Here is a 16,573-nt window from a genome sequence, read left to right as displayed (position 1 = left end):
GGCCCCCAACAACAGCAAGCCAAACTTGGCACATGCTCTCGAGGCTCTTGGAGAGGTGAGAATTGCCAACTTCACCCAGGCACAACTGCAGGACAAGAATTTTGTCGACAGATGGTTCCGGAATAAGATCCGACCGTTTCTGGCCTCTCCATCCTCCAACTTCCTATTCTGCCTGAGCTCCAACAACTTCAGCTGCGTGACGTACCGCACTGTGTAAGCAAATATGCCATATGTTTCTCCACTGTCAACACGATTGCAGAGAAAGCTGCCGTTTTCTAGTTGTGCAGGTGTTAAAGGCCTTCTCTCCCATGTTAGCATTCAGGCACTCAGCAGCCAAAGGGCATCCATGGACCGTGACAGACAGCATGCAGTCTTCACTCATTTCATCAGACCATTCCTGTCAAGAAATGACACATCAGGTAGAGACAGGCACTCGGGCTCAATTTGGCAATGTCTCGGTAACATGTCATGGTCCTACCCTGCCAATGTTCTTTGTTTCCTTGTCTTTTGCAGATCCTGGCTGCGTCTCAGCTTTCACAGGTCGTAGTGAAGAGTGGCTGCGGGTAAACCTTGGCAACTTCTCCAATTTTGCCACCTTGGAGGATTTGCAAGCCCTCAATCCCAACTTCTCCATCGTGAGTGGCAACTGCAGTCGTAGAAATCTTCTCCAAAATTGAAATCTTTCGCTCATGGCTTTGCAATTACTGATGTTTGACTCCGTATTGATTCCCTCTTGCAGGCCGATTCCTTGCCATTGCTCAATCCTTCTCAGGTGGCACAGTCGATACTGAGCTCGGGGGCCTCGAATGACACAGAACTAATCGATCGTGTTTTTGAGCGACTCGAGGAGGGCGACGCTCTGGAAAATGTTGATGAATTCTTGACACAGCTGACAGCAACTGAAGAGGTAGGCTACTCCTTGAAGTTGTGGGACAGTCCGGCTCTTATAACCGAGCATTGTCAGTACTCAGACATGAATCTAAACCTCCACATCAGTTGTAGGGGAATCATTAATATCAAGCACTTCATGGCATCCTTTCCGGCATCTTGTGCGACGTATTTGCAACATGTGAACCTTGTGGTGTTGACCTCCTCTGGTGTCCTAATTTGACAGGTCCCAGATTTCCAACCTGTTGTGAGAGACCGTGTAATGAATAGGACCTTCGCCATCATCAGTCCCCATTTGCCGGCCTTCACTGAAGAGGACTTGGACGAGTGGTTCCATGTTAAACTGCTGCCCGTCCTCCCAAGTTTCACACCAATGATGCTCAAGAATGCAACCTCAAACATCTCCTGCACGAGATACCAAGTCATGTGAGTAACTCTTAAACAACAACATCTCACACCAAAGTACAAACATGCTGACGAGGGACTGTGTAAGAACGTTCTGCTCCATCTTTTGTAGTCTGAGTGGGATCGCCAAAGTTTTCACCGAGACGCCCTCGCACAGACAAGAAGAAAACACAAGGGTTCTGCTGGAGTACCTGAAAAATTCCACCAGAGGGGTCAACGAGTCAGGTAGGTCTAATGCAGTTAACTGCGGCAGGTGGTTGCTTGTGTGGACCTGCCCGTGGACTTGAAATTGTGAAATATGATGCTGAACTTGCCATGAGAAGGAAACAGGCCATGGAACTGATGCATTTGTTTCGTTGACAAAATATGCGCACCAAATTGCACGTATGCCAATGCCCGTCTATGTGCCTCAGGTTGCAGGCAGGGAAATCCGAGTGATGCAGAATGGATCGAAAGAAACTTGGGTCCATTTTCCATTTACGTAACCTACTCTGAGCTCAAAGCCTTCGGCATCTCTGGGGTAAGTTGTACATCTCACTACCAATGTTTCTTGAGAAAAACAGCACATCGTTCAGGGCTTGGAACCTCCACAGACCGGGCGGCTTTTGCTGAGTCAAAAAGAAAAGGAATCGATACGTTCTCTTTGTTCCCATCATCAGGTGGAAGTTGTAGACACCCTCTCACCACAGCAAAAGGCTGAGCTGATCTTGGACCCCGACAGTGGCGCTTTGGAGAATGAGACCGTTGTAACCGTGGTGTTCAAAAGCTTGACAGAGTCCGATGATGACGAGCAGCTAAATGAGTTTTTCGAGGCCTTCACAAGCATCAACAAACAGGTGAATGCTTAGCATAACGTTGCCATGTTATTTGCCAATAAGTTGGTTGAGAAACCTGCCATGTACATCTTGCTCAAGGAGCTTTTTGCGGCAGCGAATAAGGAGCCAAGATTTGAATCAATGCGATGCAGTTGTGATCTGCTTCTTGACTGAATTGTTGCCAATGGTGGCTTCAGTCATGCCTCCGATGCAGGAAAATACAAAGATGTGCCATCCAGCGTGGTGTCATTTTCACGTTGATTTGAGAAAGGTAAAATGTCCTCCTGAACAGCAACGTGAATCCTTTTGCTTCCAGAGAAACATCACCTTCATCGAGAATCCAGGTGTACGAAAGACCATCTTGAACCTCACCTTGACAGCCCTTGCTCCTGAATTTGAAGACTTTGAGCCTGAAGACTTTCAGCTTTGGTTCCAGGTCCATTTGACTGTTGTGATAGCGAGCCTCCAGCCTGACAGCTTGCGGGTGCTCCCCAGGGACATCAGCTGTGCTTCCTACGCAGCTATGTAAGACACGCTACTTCTGAAGTCATATGTTGAGTGTCCATGATGTCAGACTGTGGCACCAGAAAAGTCACAATAATTTCTGTTTTCTTCTGTCAGACTCACCGGTCTTCGGCAAAGTTTGAAATCCCTGCCACTGGTTCTTTCACGTGACGTGAGATCAAGCGTAAAGTCACTCAAGGACACTTTCACACGTACGTGGCAAAAACACTCTGCTGAGAAACTTTTTGCAGAAAGCCCAATACCACCACTGTGATGGCAACTTCATTAATGCCATGCCTTCATTTTATTTCTCCCTACAACAGGTTGCTCAATACCAGATTCCTTCATGGTAAGTTGAATTCGATGGGTGTATTGTATGAATTATTCAACATTTGATTGCTATTTACATGACACAGGTTTGGCACTGTGACTGGAAAATAGAGGTCAGGTCAAGGTGTTTGAAGCTGAAGTAGCTTTTCCCACTCGACTAACAATTACATTTTATCTGTCTCCAGTGCAAGCAGACCCCAGTTGATGGTAAGTCTTCAAAATACCAGACATTTCACCTTTGATGACACAATCACCTTCTCAAGTACCAATGTCTGACACGTGAATGTTGTCTTTTTCTCAGCGGACCTCATCTGTGCTGCAGTCAATAGGTGGGTGGATTGCTGTTTTGTCTGGTGCTGCGTTTGCATTGGTAAAGTTCTTTTACGCAACGTTGCCAAGATGACAATGGATTTCTGTTTAATTCTTTTCTTCAGATCCCGACTTGATGGAACCTTGTCAACTGGCAATTCGTCTACCGGCCCGTGCACTTTTACCATCACTGAACACGCCTGTTCCTCGGTAAGATTGTTTTATGCAAGCTGTAAATCCCCCCCCAAAAATGAGTCTGCCTTTAAAACATTAAGATCCTGAGGCAAATATCTTTAAGTTCGGAGTGGTTGACCGTACTTCTGGTCATCTTTGTTTTCCCAAGGCTACACATCTCGATGCCAGCAGCTTGGTCACACTGATGAAATGCTCACTGGAAAGCCAAAGGGTGTACCCGGTAGAAGTCTGGAAGCTTTTCTTCCAAAAAGTTTCTCCTGCGCTGGACCAGGCTCTTGAGACATTCGCTACCATGGTAAATTCAGTCCCACAATTTCACGACGATAGTTTTTCCCCGCGGGAAGTTTGTGTCCAACCGAAACGCTTTTTCCGATTCTAGGCCCCCAACAACAGCAAGCCAAACTTGGCACATGCTCTCGAGGCTCTTGGAGAGGTGAGAATTGCCAACTTCACCCAGGCACAACTGCAGGACAAGAATTTTGTCGACAGATGGTTCCGGAATAAGATCCGACCGTTTCTGGCCTCTCCATCCTCCAACTTCCTATTCTGCCTGAGCTCCAACAACTTCAGCTGCGTGACGTACCGCACTGTGTAAGCAAATATGCCATATGTTTCTCCACTGTCAACACGATTGCAGAGAAAGCTGCCGTTTTCTAGTTGTGCAGGTGTTAAAGGCCTTCTCTCCAATGTTAGCATTCAGGCACTCAGCAGCCAAAGGGCATCCATGGACCGTGACAGACAGCATGCAGTCTTCACTCATTTCATCAGACCATTCCTGTCAAGAAATGACACATCAGGTAGAGACAGGCACTCGGGCTCAATTTGGCAATGTCTCGGTAACATGTCATGGTCCTACCCTGCCAATGTTCTTTGTTTCCTTGTCTTTTGCAGATCCTGGCTGCGTCTCAGCTTTCACAGGTCGTAGTGAAGAGTGGCTGCGGGTAAACCTTGGCAACTTCTCCAATTTTGCCACCTTGGAGGATTTGCAAGCCCTCAATCCCAACTTCTCCATCGTGAGTGGCAACTGCAGTCGTAGAAATCTTCTCCAAAATTGAAATCTTTCGCTCATGGCTTTGCAATTACTGATGTTTGACTCCGTATTGATTCCCTCTTGCAGGCCGATTCCTTGCCATTGCTCAATCCTTCTCAGGTGGCACAGTCGATACTGAGCTCGGGGGCCTCGAATGACACAGAACTAATCGATCGTGTTTTTGAGCGACTCGAGGAGGGCGACGCTCTGGAAAATGTTGATGAATTCTTGACACAGCTGACAGCAACTGAAGAGGTAGGCTACTCCTTGAAGTTGTGGGACAGTCCGGCTCTTATAACCGAGCATTGTCAGTACTCAGACATGAATCTAAACCTCCACATCAGTTGTAGGGGAATCATTAATATCAAGTACTTCATGGCATCCTTTCCGGCATCTTGTGCGACGTATTTGCAACATGTGAACCTTGTGGTGTTGACCTCCTCTGGTGTCCTAATTTGACAGGTCCCAGATTTCCAACCTGTTGTGAGAGACCGTGTAATGAATAGGACCTTCGCCATCATCAGTCCCCATTTGCCGGCCTTCACTGAAGAGGACTTGGACGAGTGGTTCCATGTTAAACTGCTGCCCGTCCTCCCAAGTTTCACACCAATGATGCTCAAGAATGCAACCTCAAACATCTCCTGCACGAGATACCAAGTCATGTGAGTAACTCTTAAACAACAACATCTCACACCAAAGTACAAACATGCTGACGAGGGACTGTGTAAGAACGTTCTGCTCCATCTTTTGTAGTCTGAGTGGGATCGCCAAAGTTTTCACCGAGACGCCCTCGCACAGACAAGAAGAAAACACAAGGGTTCTGCTGGAGTACCTGAAAAATTCCACCAGAGGGGTCAACGAGTCAGGTAGGTCTAATGCAGTTAACTGCGGCAGGTGGTTGCTTGTGTGGACCTGCCCGTGGACTTGAAATTGTGAAATATGATGCTGAACTTGCCATGAGAAGGAAACAGGCCATGGAACTGATGCATTTGTTTCGTTGACAAAATATGCGCACCAAATTGCACGTATGCCAATGCCCGTCTATGTGCCTCAGGTTGCAGGCAGGGAAATCCGAGTGATGCAGAATGGATCGAAAGAAACTTGGGTCCATTTTCCATCTACGTAACCTACTCTGAGCTCAAAGCCTTCGGCATCTCTGGGGTAAGTTGTACATCTCACTACCAATGTTTCTTGAGAAAAACAGCACATCGTTCAGGGCTTGGAACCTCCACAGACCGGGCGGCTTTTGCTGAGTCAAAAAGAAAAGGAATCGATACGTTCTCTTTGTTCCCATCATCAGGTGGAAGTTGTAGACACCCTCTCACCACAGCAAAAGGCTGAGCTGATCTTGGACCCCGACAGTGGCGCTTTGGAGAATGAGACCGTTGTAACCGTGGTGTTCAAAAGCTTGACAGAGTCCGATGATGACGAGCAGCTAAATGAGTTTTTCGAGGCCTTCACAAGCATCAACAAACAGGTGAATGCTTAGCATAACGTTGCCATGTTATTTGCCAATAAGTTGGTTGAGAAACCTGCCATGTACATCTTGCTCAAGGAGCTTTTTGCGGCAGCGAATAAGGAGCCAAGATTTGAATCAATGCGATGCAGTTGTGATCTGCTTCTTGACTGAATTGTTGCCAATGGTGGCTTCAGTCATGCCTCCGATGCAGGAAAATACAAAGATGTGCCATCCAGCGTGGTGTCATTTTCACGTTGATTTGAGAAAGGTAAAATGTCCTCCTGAACAGCAACGTGAATCCTTTTGCTTCCAGAGAAACATCACCTTCATCGAGAATCCAGGTGTACGAAAGACCATCTTGAACCTCACCTTGACAGCCCTTGCTCCTGAATTTGAAGACTTTGAGCCTGAAGACTTTCAGCTTTGGTTCCAGGTCCATTTGACTGTTGTGATAGCGAGCCTCCAGCCTGACAGCTTGCGGGTGCTCCCCAGGGACATCAGCTGTGCTTCCTACGCAGCTATGTAAGACACGCTACTTCTGAAGTCATATGTTGAGTGTCCATGATGTCAGACTGTGGCACCAGAAAAGTCACAATAATTTCTGTTTTCTTCTGTCAGACTCACCGGTCTTCGGCAAAGTTTGAAATCCCTGCCACTGGTTCTTTCACGTGACGTGAGATCAAGCGTAAAGTCACTCAAGGACACTTTCACACGTACGTGGCAAAAACACTCTGCTGAGAAACTTTTTGCAGAAAGCCCAATACCACCACTGTGATGGCAACTTCATTAATGCCATGCCTTCATTTTATTTCTCCCTACAACAGGTTGCTCAATACCAGATTCCTTCATGGTAAGTTGAATTCGATGGGTGTATTGTATGAATTATTCAACATTTGATTGCTATTTACATGACACAGGTTTGGCACTGTGACTGGAAAATAGAGGTCAGGTCAAGGTGTTTGAAGCTGAAGTAGCTTTTCCCACTCGACTAACAATTACATTTTATCTGTCTCCAGTGCAAGCAGACCCCAGTTGATGGTAAGTCTTCAAAATACCAGACATTTCACCTTTGATGACACAATCACCTTCTCAAGTACCAATGTCTGACACGTGAATGTTGTCTTTTTCTCAGCGGACCTCATCTGTGCTGCAGTCAATAGGTGGGTGGATTGCTGTTTTGTCTGGTGCTGCGTTTGCATTGGTAAAGTTCTTTTACGCAACGTTGCCAAGATGACAATGGATTTCTGTTTAATTCTTTTCTTCAGATCCCGACTTGATGGAACCTTGTCAACTGGCAATTCGTCTACCGGCCCGTGCACTTTTACCATCACTGAACACGCCTGTTCCTCGGTAAGATTGTTTTATGCAAGCTGTAAATCCCCCCCCAAAAATGAGTCTGCCTTTAAAACATTAAGATCCTGAGGCAAATATCTTTAAGTTCGGAGTGGTTGACCGTACTTCTGGTCATCTTTGTTTTCCCAAGGCTACACATCTCGATGCCAGCAGCTTGGTCACACTGATGAAATGCTCACTGGAAAGCCAAAGGGTGTACCCGGTAGAAGTCTGGAAGCTTTTCTTCCAAAAAGTTTCTCCTGCGCTGGACCAGGCTCTTGAGACATTCGCTACCATGGTAAATTCAGTCCCACAATTTCACGACGATAGTTTTTCCCCGCGGGAAGTTTGTGTCCAACCGAAACGCTTTTTCCGATTCTAGGCCCCCAACAACAGCAAGCCAAACTTGGCACATGCTCTCGAGGCTCTTGGAGAGGTGAGAATTGCCAACTTCACCCAGGCACAACTGCAGGACAAGAATTTTGTCGACAGATGGTTCCGGAATAAGATCCGACCGTTTCTGGCCTCTCCATCCTCCAACTTCCTATTCTGCCTGAGCTCCAACAACTTCAGCTGCGTGACGTACCGCACTGTGTAAGCAAATATGCCATATGTTTCTCCACTGTCAACACGATTGCAGAGAAAGCTGCCGTTTTCTAGTTGTGCAGGTGTTAAAGGCCTTCTCTCCCATGTTAGCATTCAGGCACTCAGCAGCCAAAGGGCATCCATGGACCGTGACAGACAGCATGCAGTCTTCACTCATTTCATCAGACCATTCCTGTCAAGAAATGACACATCAGGTAGAGACAGGCACTCGGGCTCAATTTGGCAATGTCTCGGTAACATGTCATGGTCCTACCCTGCCAATGTTCTTTGTTTCCTTGTCTTTTGCAGATCCTGGCTGCGTCTCAGCTTTCACAGGTCGTAGTGAAGAGTGGCTGCGGGTAAACCTTGGCAACTTCTCCAATTTTGCCACCTTGGAGGATTTGCAAGCCCTCAATCCCAACTTCTCCATCGTGAGTGGCAACTGCAGTCGTAGAAATCTTCTCCAAAATTGAAATCTTTCGCTCATGGCTTTGCAATTACTGATGTTTGACTCCGTATTGATTCCCTCTTGCAGGCCGATTCCTTGCCATTGCTCAATCCTTCTCAGGTGGCACAGTCGATACTGAGCTCGGGGGCCTCGAATGACACAGAACTAATCGATCGTGTTTTTGAGCGACTCGAGGAGGGCGACGCTCTGGAAAATGTTGATGAATTCTTGACACAGCTGACAGCAACTGAAGAGGTAGGCTACTCCTTGAAGTTGTGGGACAGTCCGGCTCTTATAACCGAGCATTGTCAGTACTCAGACATGAATCTAAACCTCCACATCAGTTGTAGGGGAATCATTAATATCAAGCACTTCATGGCATCCTTTCCGGCATCTTGTGCGACGTATTTGCAACATGTGAACCTTGTGGTGTTGACCTCCTCTGGTGTCCTAATTTGACAGGTCCCAGATTTCCAACCTGTTGTGAGAGACCGTGTAATGAATAGGACCTTCGCCATCATCAGTCCCCATTTGCCGGCCTTCACTGAAGAGGACTTGGACGAGTGGTTCCATGTTAAACTGCTGCCCGTCCTCCCAAGTTTCACACCAATGATGCTCAAGAATGCAACCTCAAACATCTCCTGCACGAGATACCAAGTCATGTGAGTAACTCTTAAACAACAACATCTCACACCAAAGTACAAACATGCTGACGAGGGACTGTGTAAGAACGTTCTGCTCCATCTTTTGTAGTCTGAGTGGGATCGCCAAAGTTTTCACCGAGACGCCCTCGCACAGACAAGAAGAAAACACAAGGGTTCTGCTGGAGTACCTGAAAAATTCCACCAGAGGGGTCAACGAGTCAGGTAGGTCTAATGCAGTTAACTGCGGCAGGTGGTTGCTTGTGTGGACCTGCCCGTGGACTTGAAATTGTGAAATATGATGCTGAACTTGCCATGAGAAGGAAACAGGCCATGGAACTGATGCATTTGTTTCGTTGACAAAATATGCGCACCAAATTGCACGTATGCCAATGCCCGTCTATGTGCCTCAGGTTGCAGGCAGGGAAATCCGAGTGATGCAGAATGGATCGAAAGAAACTTGGGTCCATTTTCCATTTACGTAACCTACTCTGAGCTCAAAGCCTTCGGCATCTCTGGGGTAAGTTGTACATCTCACTACCAATGTTTCTTGAGAAAAACAGCACATCGTTCAGGGCTTGGAACCTCCACAGACCGGGCGGCTTTTGCTGAGTCAAAAAGAAAAGGAATCGATACGTTCTCTTTGTTCCCATCATCAGGTGGAAGTTGTAGACACCCTCTCACCACAGCAAAAGGCTGAGCTGATCTTGGACCCCGACAGTGGCGCTTTGGAGAATGAGACCGTTGTAACCGTGGTGTTCAAAAGCTTGACAGAGTCCGATGATGACGAGCAGCTAAATGAGTTTTTCGAGGCCTTCACAAGCATCAACAAACAGGTGAATGCTTAGCATAACGTTGCCATGTTATTTGCCAATAAGTTGGTTGAGAAACCTGCCATGTACATCTTGCTCAAGGAGCTTTTTGCGGCAGCGAATAAGGAGCCAAGATTTGAATCAATGCGATGCAGTTGTGATCTGCTTCTTGACTGAATTGTTGCCAATGGTGGCTTCAGTCATGCCTCCGATGCAGGAAAATACAAAGATGTGCCATCCAGCGTGGTGTCATTTTCACGTTGATTTGAGAAAGGTAAAATGTCCTCCTGAACAGCAACGTGAATCCTTTTGCTTCCAGAGAAACATCACCTTCATCGAGAATCCAGGTGTACGAAAGACCATCTTGAACCTCACCTTGACAGCCCTTGCTCCTGAATTTGAAGACTTTGAGCCTGAAGACTTTCAGCTTTGGTTCCAGGTCCATTTGACTGTTGTGATAGCGAGCCTCCAGCCTGACAGCTTGCGGGTGCTCCCCAGGGACATCAGCTGTGCTTCCTACGCAGCTATGTAAGACACGCTACTTCTGAAGTCATATGTTGAGTGTCCATGATGTCAGACTGTGGCACCAGAAAAGTCACAATAATTTCTGTTTTCTTCTGTCAGACTCACCGGTCTTCGGCAAAGTTTGAAATCCCTGCCACTGGTTCTTTCACGTGACGTGAGATCAAGCGTAAAGTCACTCAAGGACACTTTCACACGTACGTGGCAAAAACACTCTGCTGAGAAACTTTTTGCAGAAAGCCCAATACCACCACTGTGATGGCAACTTCATTAATGCCATGCCTTCATTTTATTTCTCCCTACAACAGGTTGCTCAATACCAGATTCCTTCATGGTAAGTTGAATTCGATGGGTGTATTGTATGAATTATTCAACATTTGATTGCTATTTACATGACACAGGTTTGGCACTGTGACTGGAAAATAGAGGTCAGGTCAAGGTGTTTGAAGCTGAAGTAGCTTTTCCCACTCGACTAACAATTACATTTTATCTGTCTCCAGTGCAAGCAGACCCCAGTTGATGGTAAGTCTTCAAAATACCAGACATTTCACCTTTGATGACACAATCACCTTCTCAAGTACCAATGTCTGACACGTGAATGTTGTCTTTTTCTCAGCGGACCTCATCTGTGCTGCAGTCAATAGGTGGGTGGATTGCTGTTTTGTCTGGTGCTGCGTTTGCATTGGTAAAGTTCTTTTACGCAACGTTGCCAAGATGACAATGGATTTCTGTTTAATTCTTTTCTTCAGATCCCGACTTGATGGAACCTTGTCAACTGGCAATTCGTCTACCGGCCCGTGCACTTTTACCATCACTGAACACGCCTGTTCCTCGGTAAGATTGTTTTATGCAAGCTGTAAATCCCCCCCCAAAAATGAGTCTGCCTTTAAAACATTAAGATCCTGAGGCAAATATCTTTAAGTTCGGAGTGGTTGACCGTACTTCTGGTCATCTTTGTTTTCCCAAGGCTACACATCTCGATGCCAGCAGCTTGGTCACACTGATGAAATGCTCACTGGAAAGCCAAAGGGTGTACCCGGTAGAAGTCTGGAAGCTTTTCTTCCAAAAAGTTTCTCCTGCGCTGGACCAGGCTCTTGAGACATTCGCTACCATGGTAAATTCAGTCCCACAATTTCACGACGATAGTTTTTCCCCGCGGGAAGTTTGTGTCCAACCGAAACGCTTTTTCCGATTCTAGGCCCCCAACAACAGCAAGCCAAACTTGGCACATGCTCTCGAGGCTCTTGGAGAGGTGAGAATTGCCAACTTCACCCAGGCACAACTGCAGGACAAGAATTTTGTCGACAGATGGTTCCGGAATAAGATCCGACCGTTTCTGGCCTCTCCATCCTCCAACTTCCTATTCTGCCTGAGCTCCAACAACTTCAGCTGCGTGACGTACCGCACTGTGTAAGCAAATATGCCATATGTTTCTCCACTGTCAACACGATTGCAGAGAAAGCTGCCGTTTTCTAGTTGTGCAGGTGTTAAAGGCCTTCTCTCCAATGTTAGCATTCAGGCACTCAGCAGCCAAAGGGCATCCATGGACCGTGACAGACAGCATGCAGTCTTCACTCATTTCATCAGACCATTCCTGTCAAGAAATGACACATCAGGTAGAGACAGGCACTCGGGCTCAATTTGGCAATGTCTCGGTAACATGTCATGGTCCTACCCTGCCAATGTTCTTTGTTTCCTTGTCTTTTGCAGATCCTGGCTGCGTCTCAGCTTTCACAGGTCGTAGTGAAGAGTGGCTGCGGGTAAACCTTGGCAACTTCTCCAATTTTGCCACCTTGGAGGATTTGCAAGCCCTCAATCCCAACTTCTCCATCGTGAGTGGCAACTGCAGTCGTAGAAATCTTCTCCAAAATTGAAATCTTTCGCTCATGGCTTTGCAATTACTGATGTTTGACTCCGTATTGATTCCCTCTTGCAGGCCGATTCCTTGCCATTGCTCAATCCTTCTCAGGTGGCACAGTCGATACTGAGCTCGGGGGCCTCGAATGACACAGAACTAATCGATCGTGTTTTTGAGCGACTCGAGGAGGGCGACGCTCTGGAAAATGTTGATGAATTCTTGACACAGCTGACAGCAACTGAAGAGGTAGGCTACTCCTTGAAGTTGTGGGACAGTCCGGCTCTTATAACCGAGCATTGTCAGTACTCAGACATGAATCTAAACCTCCACATCAGTTGTAGGGGAATCATTAATATCAAGTACTTCATGGCATCCTTTCCGGCATCTTGTGCGACGTATTTGCAACATGTGAACCTTGTGGTGTTGACCTCCTCTGGTGTCCTAATTTGACAGGTCCCAGATTTCCAACCTGTTGTGAGAGACCGTGTAATGAATAGGACCTTCGCCATCATCAGTCCCCATTTGCCGGCCTTCACTGAAGAGGACTTGGACGAGTGGTTCCATGTTAAACTGCTGCCCGTCCTCCCAAGTTTCACACCAATGATGCTCAAGAATGCAACCTCAAACATCTCCTGCACGAGATACCAAGTCATGTGAGTAACTCTTAAACAACAACATCTCACACCAAAGTACAAACATGCTGACGAGGGACTGTGTAAGAACGTTCTGCTCCATCTTTTGTAGTCTGAGTGGGATCGCCAAAGTTTTCACCGAGACGCCCTCGCACAGACAAGAAGAAAACACAAGGGTTCTGCTGGAGTACCTGAAAAATTCCACCAGAGGGGTCAACGAGTCAGGTAGGTCTAATGCAGTTAACTGCGGCAGGTGGTTGCTTGTGTGGACCTGCCCGTGGACTTGAAATTGTGAAATATGATGCTGAACTTGCCATGAGAAGGAAACAGGCCATGGAACTGATGCATTTGTTTCGTTGACAAAATATGCGCACCAAATTGCACGTATGCCAATGCCCGTCTATGTGCCTCAGGTTGCAGGCAGGGAAATCCGAGTGATGCAGAATGGATCGAAAGAAACTTGGGTCCATTTTCCATCTACGTAACCTACTCTGAGCTCAAAGCCTTCGGCATCTCTGGGGTAAGTTGTACATCTCACTACCAATGTTTCTTGAGAAAAACAGCACATCGTTCAGGGCTTGGAACCTCCACAGACCGGGCGGCTTTTGCTGAGTCAAAAAGAAAAGGAATCGATACGTTCTCTTTGTTCCCATCATCAGGTGGAAGTTGTAGACACCCTCTCACCACAGCAAAAGGCTGAGCTGATCTTGGACCCCGACAGTGGCGCTTTGGAGAATGAGACCGTTGTAACCGTGGTGTTCAAAAGCTTGACAGAGTCCGATGATGACGAGCAGCTAAATGAGTTTTTCGAGGCCTTCACAAGCATCAACAAACAGGTGAATGCTTAGCATAACGTTGCCATGTTATTTGCCAATAAGTTGGTTGAGAAACCTGCCATGTACATCTTGCTCAAGGAGCTTTTTGCGGCAGCGAATAAGGAGCCAAGATTTGAATCAATGCGATGCAGTTGTGATCTGCTTCTTGACTGAATTGTTGCCAATGGTGGCTTCAGTCATGCCTCCGATGCAGGAAAATACAAAGATGTGCCATCCAGCGTGGTGTCATTTTCACGTTGATTTGAGAAAGGTAAAATGTCCTCCTGAACAGCAACGTGAATCCTTTTGCTTCCAGAGAAACATCACCTTCATCGAGAATCCAGGTGTACGAAAGACCATCTTGAACCTCACCTTGACAGCCCTTGCTCCTGAATTTGAAGACTTTGAGCCTGAAGACTTTCAGCTTTGGTTCCAGGTCCATTTGACTGTTGTGATAGCGAGCCTCCAGCCTGACAGCTTGCGGGTGCTCCCCAGGGACATCAGCTGTGCTTCCTACGCAGCTATGTAAGACACGCTACTTCTGAAGTCATATGTTGAGTGTCCATGATGTCAGACTGTGGCACCAGAAAAGTCACAATAATTTCTGTTTTCTTCTGTCAGACTCACCGGTCTTCGGCAAAGTTTGAAATCCCTGCCACTGGTTCTTTCACGTGACGTGAGATCAAGCGTAAAGTCACTCAAGGACACTTTCACACGTACGTGGCAAAAACACTCTGCTGAGAAACTTTTTGCAGAAAGCCCAATACCACCACTGTGATGGCAACTTCATTAATGCCATGCCTTCATTTTATTTCTCCCTACAACAGGTTGCTCAATACCAGATTCCTTCATGGTAAGTTGAATTCGATGGGTGTATTGTATGAATTATTCAACATTTGATTGCTATTTACATGACACAGGTTTGGCACTGTGACTGGAAAATAGAGGTCAGGTCAAGGTGTTTGAAGCTGAAGTAGCTTTTCCCACTCGACTAACAATTACATTTTATCTGTCTCCAGTGCAAGCAGACCCCAGTTGATGGTAAGTCTTCAAAATACCAGACATTTCACCTTTGATGACACAATCACCTTCTCAAGTACCAATGTCTGACACGTGAATGTTGTCTTTTTCTCAGCGGACCTCATCTGTGCTGCAGTCAATAGGTGGGTGGATTGCTGTTTTGTCTGGTGCTGCGTTTGCATTGGTAAAGTTCTTTTACGCAACGTTGCCAAGATGACAATGGATTTCTGTTTAATTCTTTTCTTCAGATCCCGACTTGATGGAACCTTGTCAACTGGCAATTCGTCTACCGGCCCGTGCACTTTTACCATCACTGAACACGCCTGTTCCTCGGTAAGATTGTTTTATGCAAGCTGTAAATCCCCCCCCAAAAATGAGTCTGCCTTTAAAACATTAAGATCCTGAGGCAAATATCTTTAAGTTCGGAGTGGTTGACCGTACTTCTGGTCATCTTTGTTTTCCCAAGGCTACACATCTCGATGCCAGCAGCTTGGTCACACTGATGAAATGCTCACTGGAAAGCCAAAGGGTGTACCCGGTAGAAGTCTGGAAGCTTTTCTTCCAAAAAGTTTCTCCTGCGCTGGACCAGGCTCTTGAGACATTCGCTACCATGGTAAATTCAGTCCCACAATTTCACGACGATAGTTTTTCCCCGCGGGAAGTTTGTGTCCAACCGAAACGCTTTTTCCGATTCTAGGCCCCCAACAACAGCAAGCCAAACTTGGCACATGCTCTCGAGGCTCTTGGAGAGGTGAGAATTGCCAACTTCACCCAGGCACAACTGCAGGACAAGAATTTTGTCGACAGATGGTTCCGGAATAAGATCCGACCGTTTCTGGCCTCTCCATCCTCCAACTTCCTATTCTGCCTGAGCTCCAACAACTTCAGCTGCGTGACGTACCGCACTGTGTAAGCAAATATGCCATATGTTTCTCCACTGTCAACACGATTGCAGAGAAAGCTGCCGTTTTCTAGTTGTGCAGGTGTTAAAGGCCTTCTCTCCAATGTTAGCATTCAGGCACTCAGCAGCCAAAGGGCATCCATGGACCGTGACAGACAGCATGCAGTCTTCACTCATTTCATCAGACCATTCCTGTCAAGAAATGACACATCAGGTAGAGACAGGCACTCGGGCTCAATTTGGCAATGTCTCGGTAACATGTCATGGTCCTACCCTGCCAATGTTCTTTGTTTCCTTGTCTTTTGCAGATCCTGGCTGCGTCTCAGCTTTCACAGGTCGTAGTGAAGAGTGGCTGCGGGTAAACCTTGGCAACTTCTCCAATTTTGCCACCTTGGAGGATTTGCAAGCCCTCAATCCCAACTTCTCCATCGTGAGTGGCAACTGCAGTCGTAGAAATCTTCTCCAAAATTGAAATCTTTCGCTCATGGCTTTGCAATTACTGATGTTTGACTCCGTATTGATTCCCTCTTGCAGGCCGATTCCTTGCCATTGCTCAATCCTTCTCAGGTGGCACAGTCGATACTGAGCTCGGGGGCCTCGAATGACACAGAACTAATCGATCGTGTTTTTGAGCGACTCGAGGAGGGCGACGCTCTGGAAAATGTTGATGAATTCTTGACACAGCTGACAGCAACTGAAGAGGTAGGCTACTCCTTGAAGTTGTGGGACAGTCCGGCTCTTATAACCGAGCATTGTCAGTACTCAGACATGAATCTAAACCTCCACATCAGTTGTAGGGGAATCATTAATATCAAGTACTTCATGGCATCCTTTCCGGCATCTTGTGCGACGTATTTGCAACATGTGAACCTTGTGGTGTTGACCTCCTCTGGTGTCCTAATTTGACAGGTCCCAGATTTCCAACCTGTTGTGAGAGACCGTGTAATGAATAGGACCTTCGCCATCATCAGTCCCCATTTGCCGGCCTTCACTGAAGAGGACTTGGACGAGTGGTTCCATGTTAAACTGCTGCCCGTCCTCCCAAGTTTCACACCAATGATGCTCAAGAATG

At 46.8% G+C, this 16,573-nt stretch overlaps 3 protein-coding genes and 2 long non-coding RNA genes across 5 annotated transcripts in view; all 5 read left to right on the top strand.

Moving 5' to 3' along the window:
- The window catches only part of LOC138212548 (uncharacterized), a 44,591-nt gene extending 42,860 nt beyond the window's left edge, over positions 1-1,731 (top strand). The window contains exons 156-162 of the mRNA XM_069172978.1: positions 2-213; positions 316-419; positions 514-635; positions 740-907; positions 1,115-1,314; positions 1,406-1,513; positions 1,707-1,731. Coding sequence (XP_069029079.1) covers positions 2-213; positions 316-419; positions 514-635; positions 740-907; positions 1,115-1,314; positions 1,406-1,513; positions 1,707-1,731 — 939 coding nt within the window. The remainder of the gene's footprint in view (position 1; positions 214-315; positions 420-513; positions 636-739; positions 908-1,114; positions 1,315-1,405; positions 1,514-1,706) is intronic.
- Positions 1,732-1,774: 43 nt separating this feature from the next.
- LOC138212565 (uncharacterized) lies at positions 1,775-2,820 on the top strand. Its single transcript, XR_011179460.1, has 4 exons — positions 1,775-1,813; positions 1,953-2,129; positions 2,425-2,633; positions 2,730-2,820. It is a non-coding gene; the product is annotated as an uncharacterized lncRNA (long non-coding RNA).
- A 199-nt stretch (positions 2,821-3,019) lies between these two features.
- Positions 3,020-9,379, top strand: LOC138212547 (uncharacterized). The gene is made up of 25 exons (XM_069172977.1): positions 3,020-3,028; positions 3,128-3,149; positions 3,244-3,271; positions 3,377-3,461; positions 3,595-3,741; positions 3,826-4,037; positions 4,140-4,243; positions 4,338-4,459; positions 4,564-4,731; positions 4,939-5,138; positions 5,230-5,342; positions 5,531-5,637; positions 5,777-5,953; positions 6,249-6,457; positions 6,554-6,648; positions 7,068-7,095; positions 7,201-7,285; positions 7,419-7,565; positions 7,650-7,861; positions 7,964-8,067; positions 8,162-8,283; positions 8,388-8,555; positions 8,763-8,962; positions 9,054-9,161; positions 9,355-9,379. Exons 1-25 carry the CDS (start codon positions 3,020-3,022, stop codon positions 9,377-9,379), a joined length of 2,997 nt encoding a protein of 998 aa, XP_069029078.1.
- Positions 9,380-9,422: 43 nt separating this feature from the next.
- On the top strand, positions 9,423-10,468 carry LOC138212567 (uncharacterized). Its single transcript, XR_011179461.1, has 4 exons — positions 9,423-9,461; positions 9,601-9,777; positions 10,073-10,281; positions 10,378-10,468. It is a non-coding gene; the product is annotated as an uncharacterized lncRNA (long non-coding RNA).
- A 199-nt stretch (positions 10,469-10,667) lies between these two features.
- LOC138212586 (uncharacterized) lies at positions 10,668-16,546 on the top strand (the record flags this gene model as incomplete). The annotated part of the gene is made up of 23 exons (XM_069173035.1): positions 10,668-10,676; positions 10,776-10,797; positions 10,892-10,919; positions 11,025-11,109; positions 11,243-11,389; positions 11,474-11,685; positions 11,788-11,891; positions 11,986-12,107; positions 12,212-12,379; positions 12,587-12,786; positions 12,878-12,990; positions 13,179-13,285; positions 13,425-13,601; positions 13,897-14,105; positions 14,202-14,296; positions 14,716-14,743; positions 14,849-14,933; positions 15,067-15,213; positions 15,298-15,509; positions 15,612-15,715; positions 15,810-15,931; positions 16,036-16,203; positions 16,411-16,546. Coding segments are annotated over exons 1-23 (2,800 nt in total), but the record flags the coding sequence as incomplete, so codon positions are not given.
- Between the last annotated feature and the right edge of the window lie 27 nt (positions 16,547-16,573).

This window comes from Embiotoca jacksoni, unplaced genomic scaffold (assembly GCF_022577435.1).
Source record: "Embiotoca jacksoni isolate LCO1_2020_lvr unplaced genomic scaffold, fEmbJac1.0.p SCAF_57, whole genome shotgun sequence".
Classification (NCBI taxonomy): domain Eukaryota; kingdom Metazoa; phylum Chordata; class Actinopteri; family Embiotocidae; genus Embiotoca; species Embiotoca jacksoni.
Note: the sequence above shows the minus strand (reverse complement) of the source record. Positions and strands in the feature narration are given on the sequence as shown.

Bases quoted from the DNA above. Each gene is read 5' to 3' on its own strand.
- LOC138212547 (XM_069172977.1), top strand. The intron at 5,343-5,530 runs GTAGGTCTAATG...TATGTGCCTCAG, and splicing joins CAGAGGGGTCAACGAGTCAG to GTTGCAGGCAGGGAAATCCG. The intron at 9,162-9,354 runs GTCAGGTAGGTC...TATGTGCCTCAG, and splicing joins TCCACCAGAGGGGTCAACGA to GTTGCAGGCAGGGAAATCCG.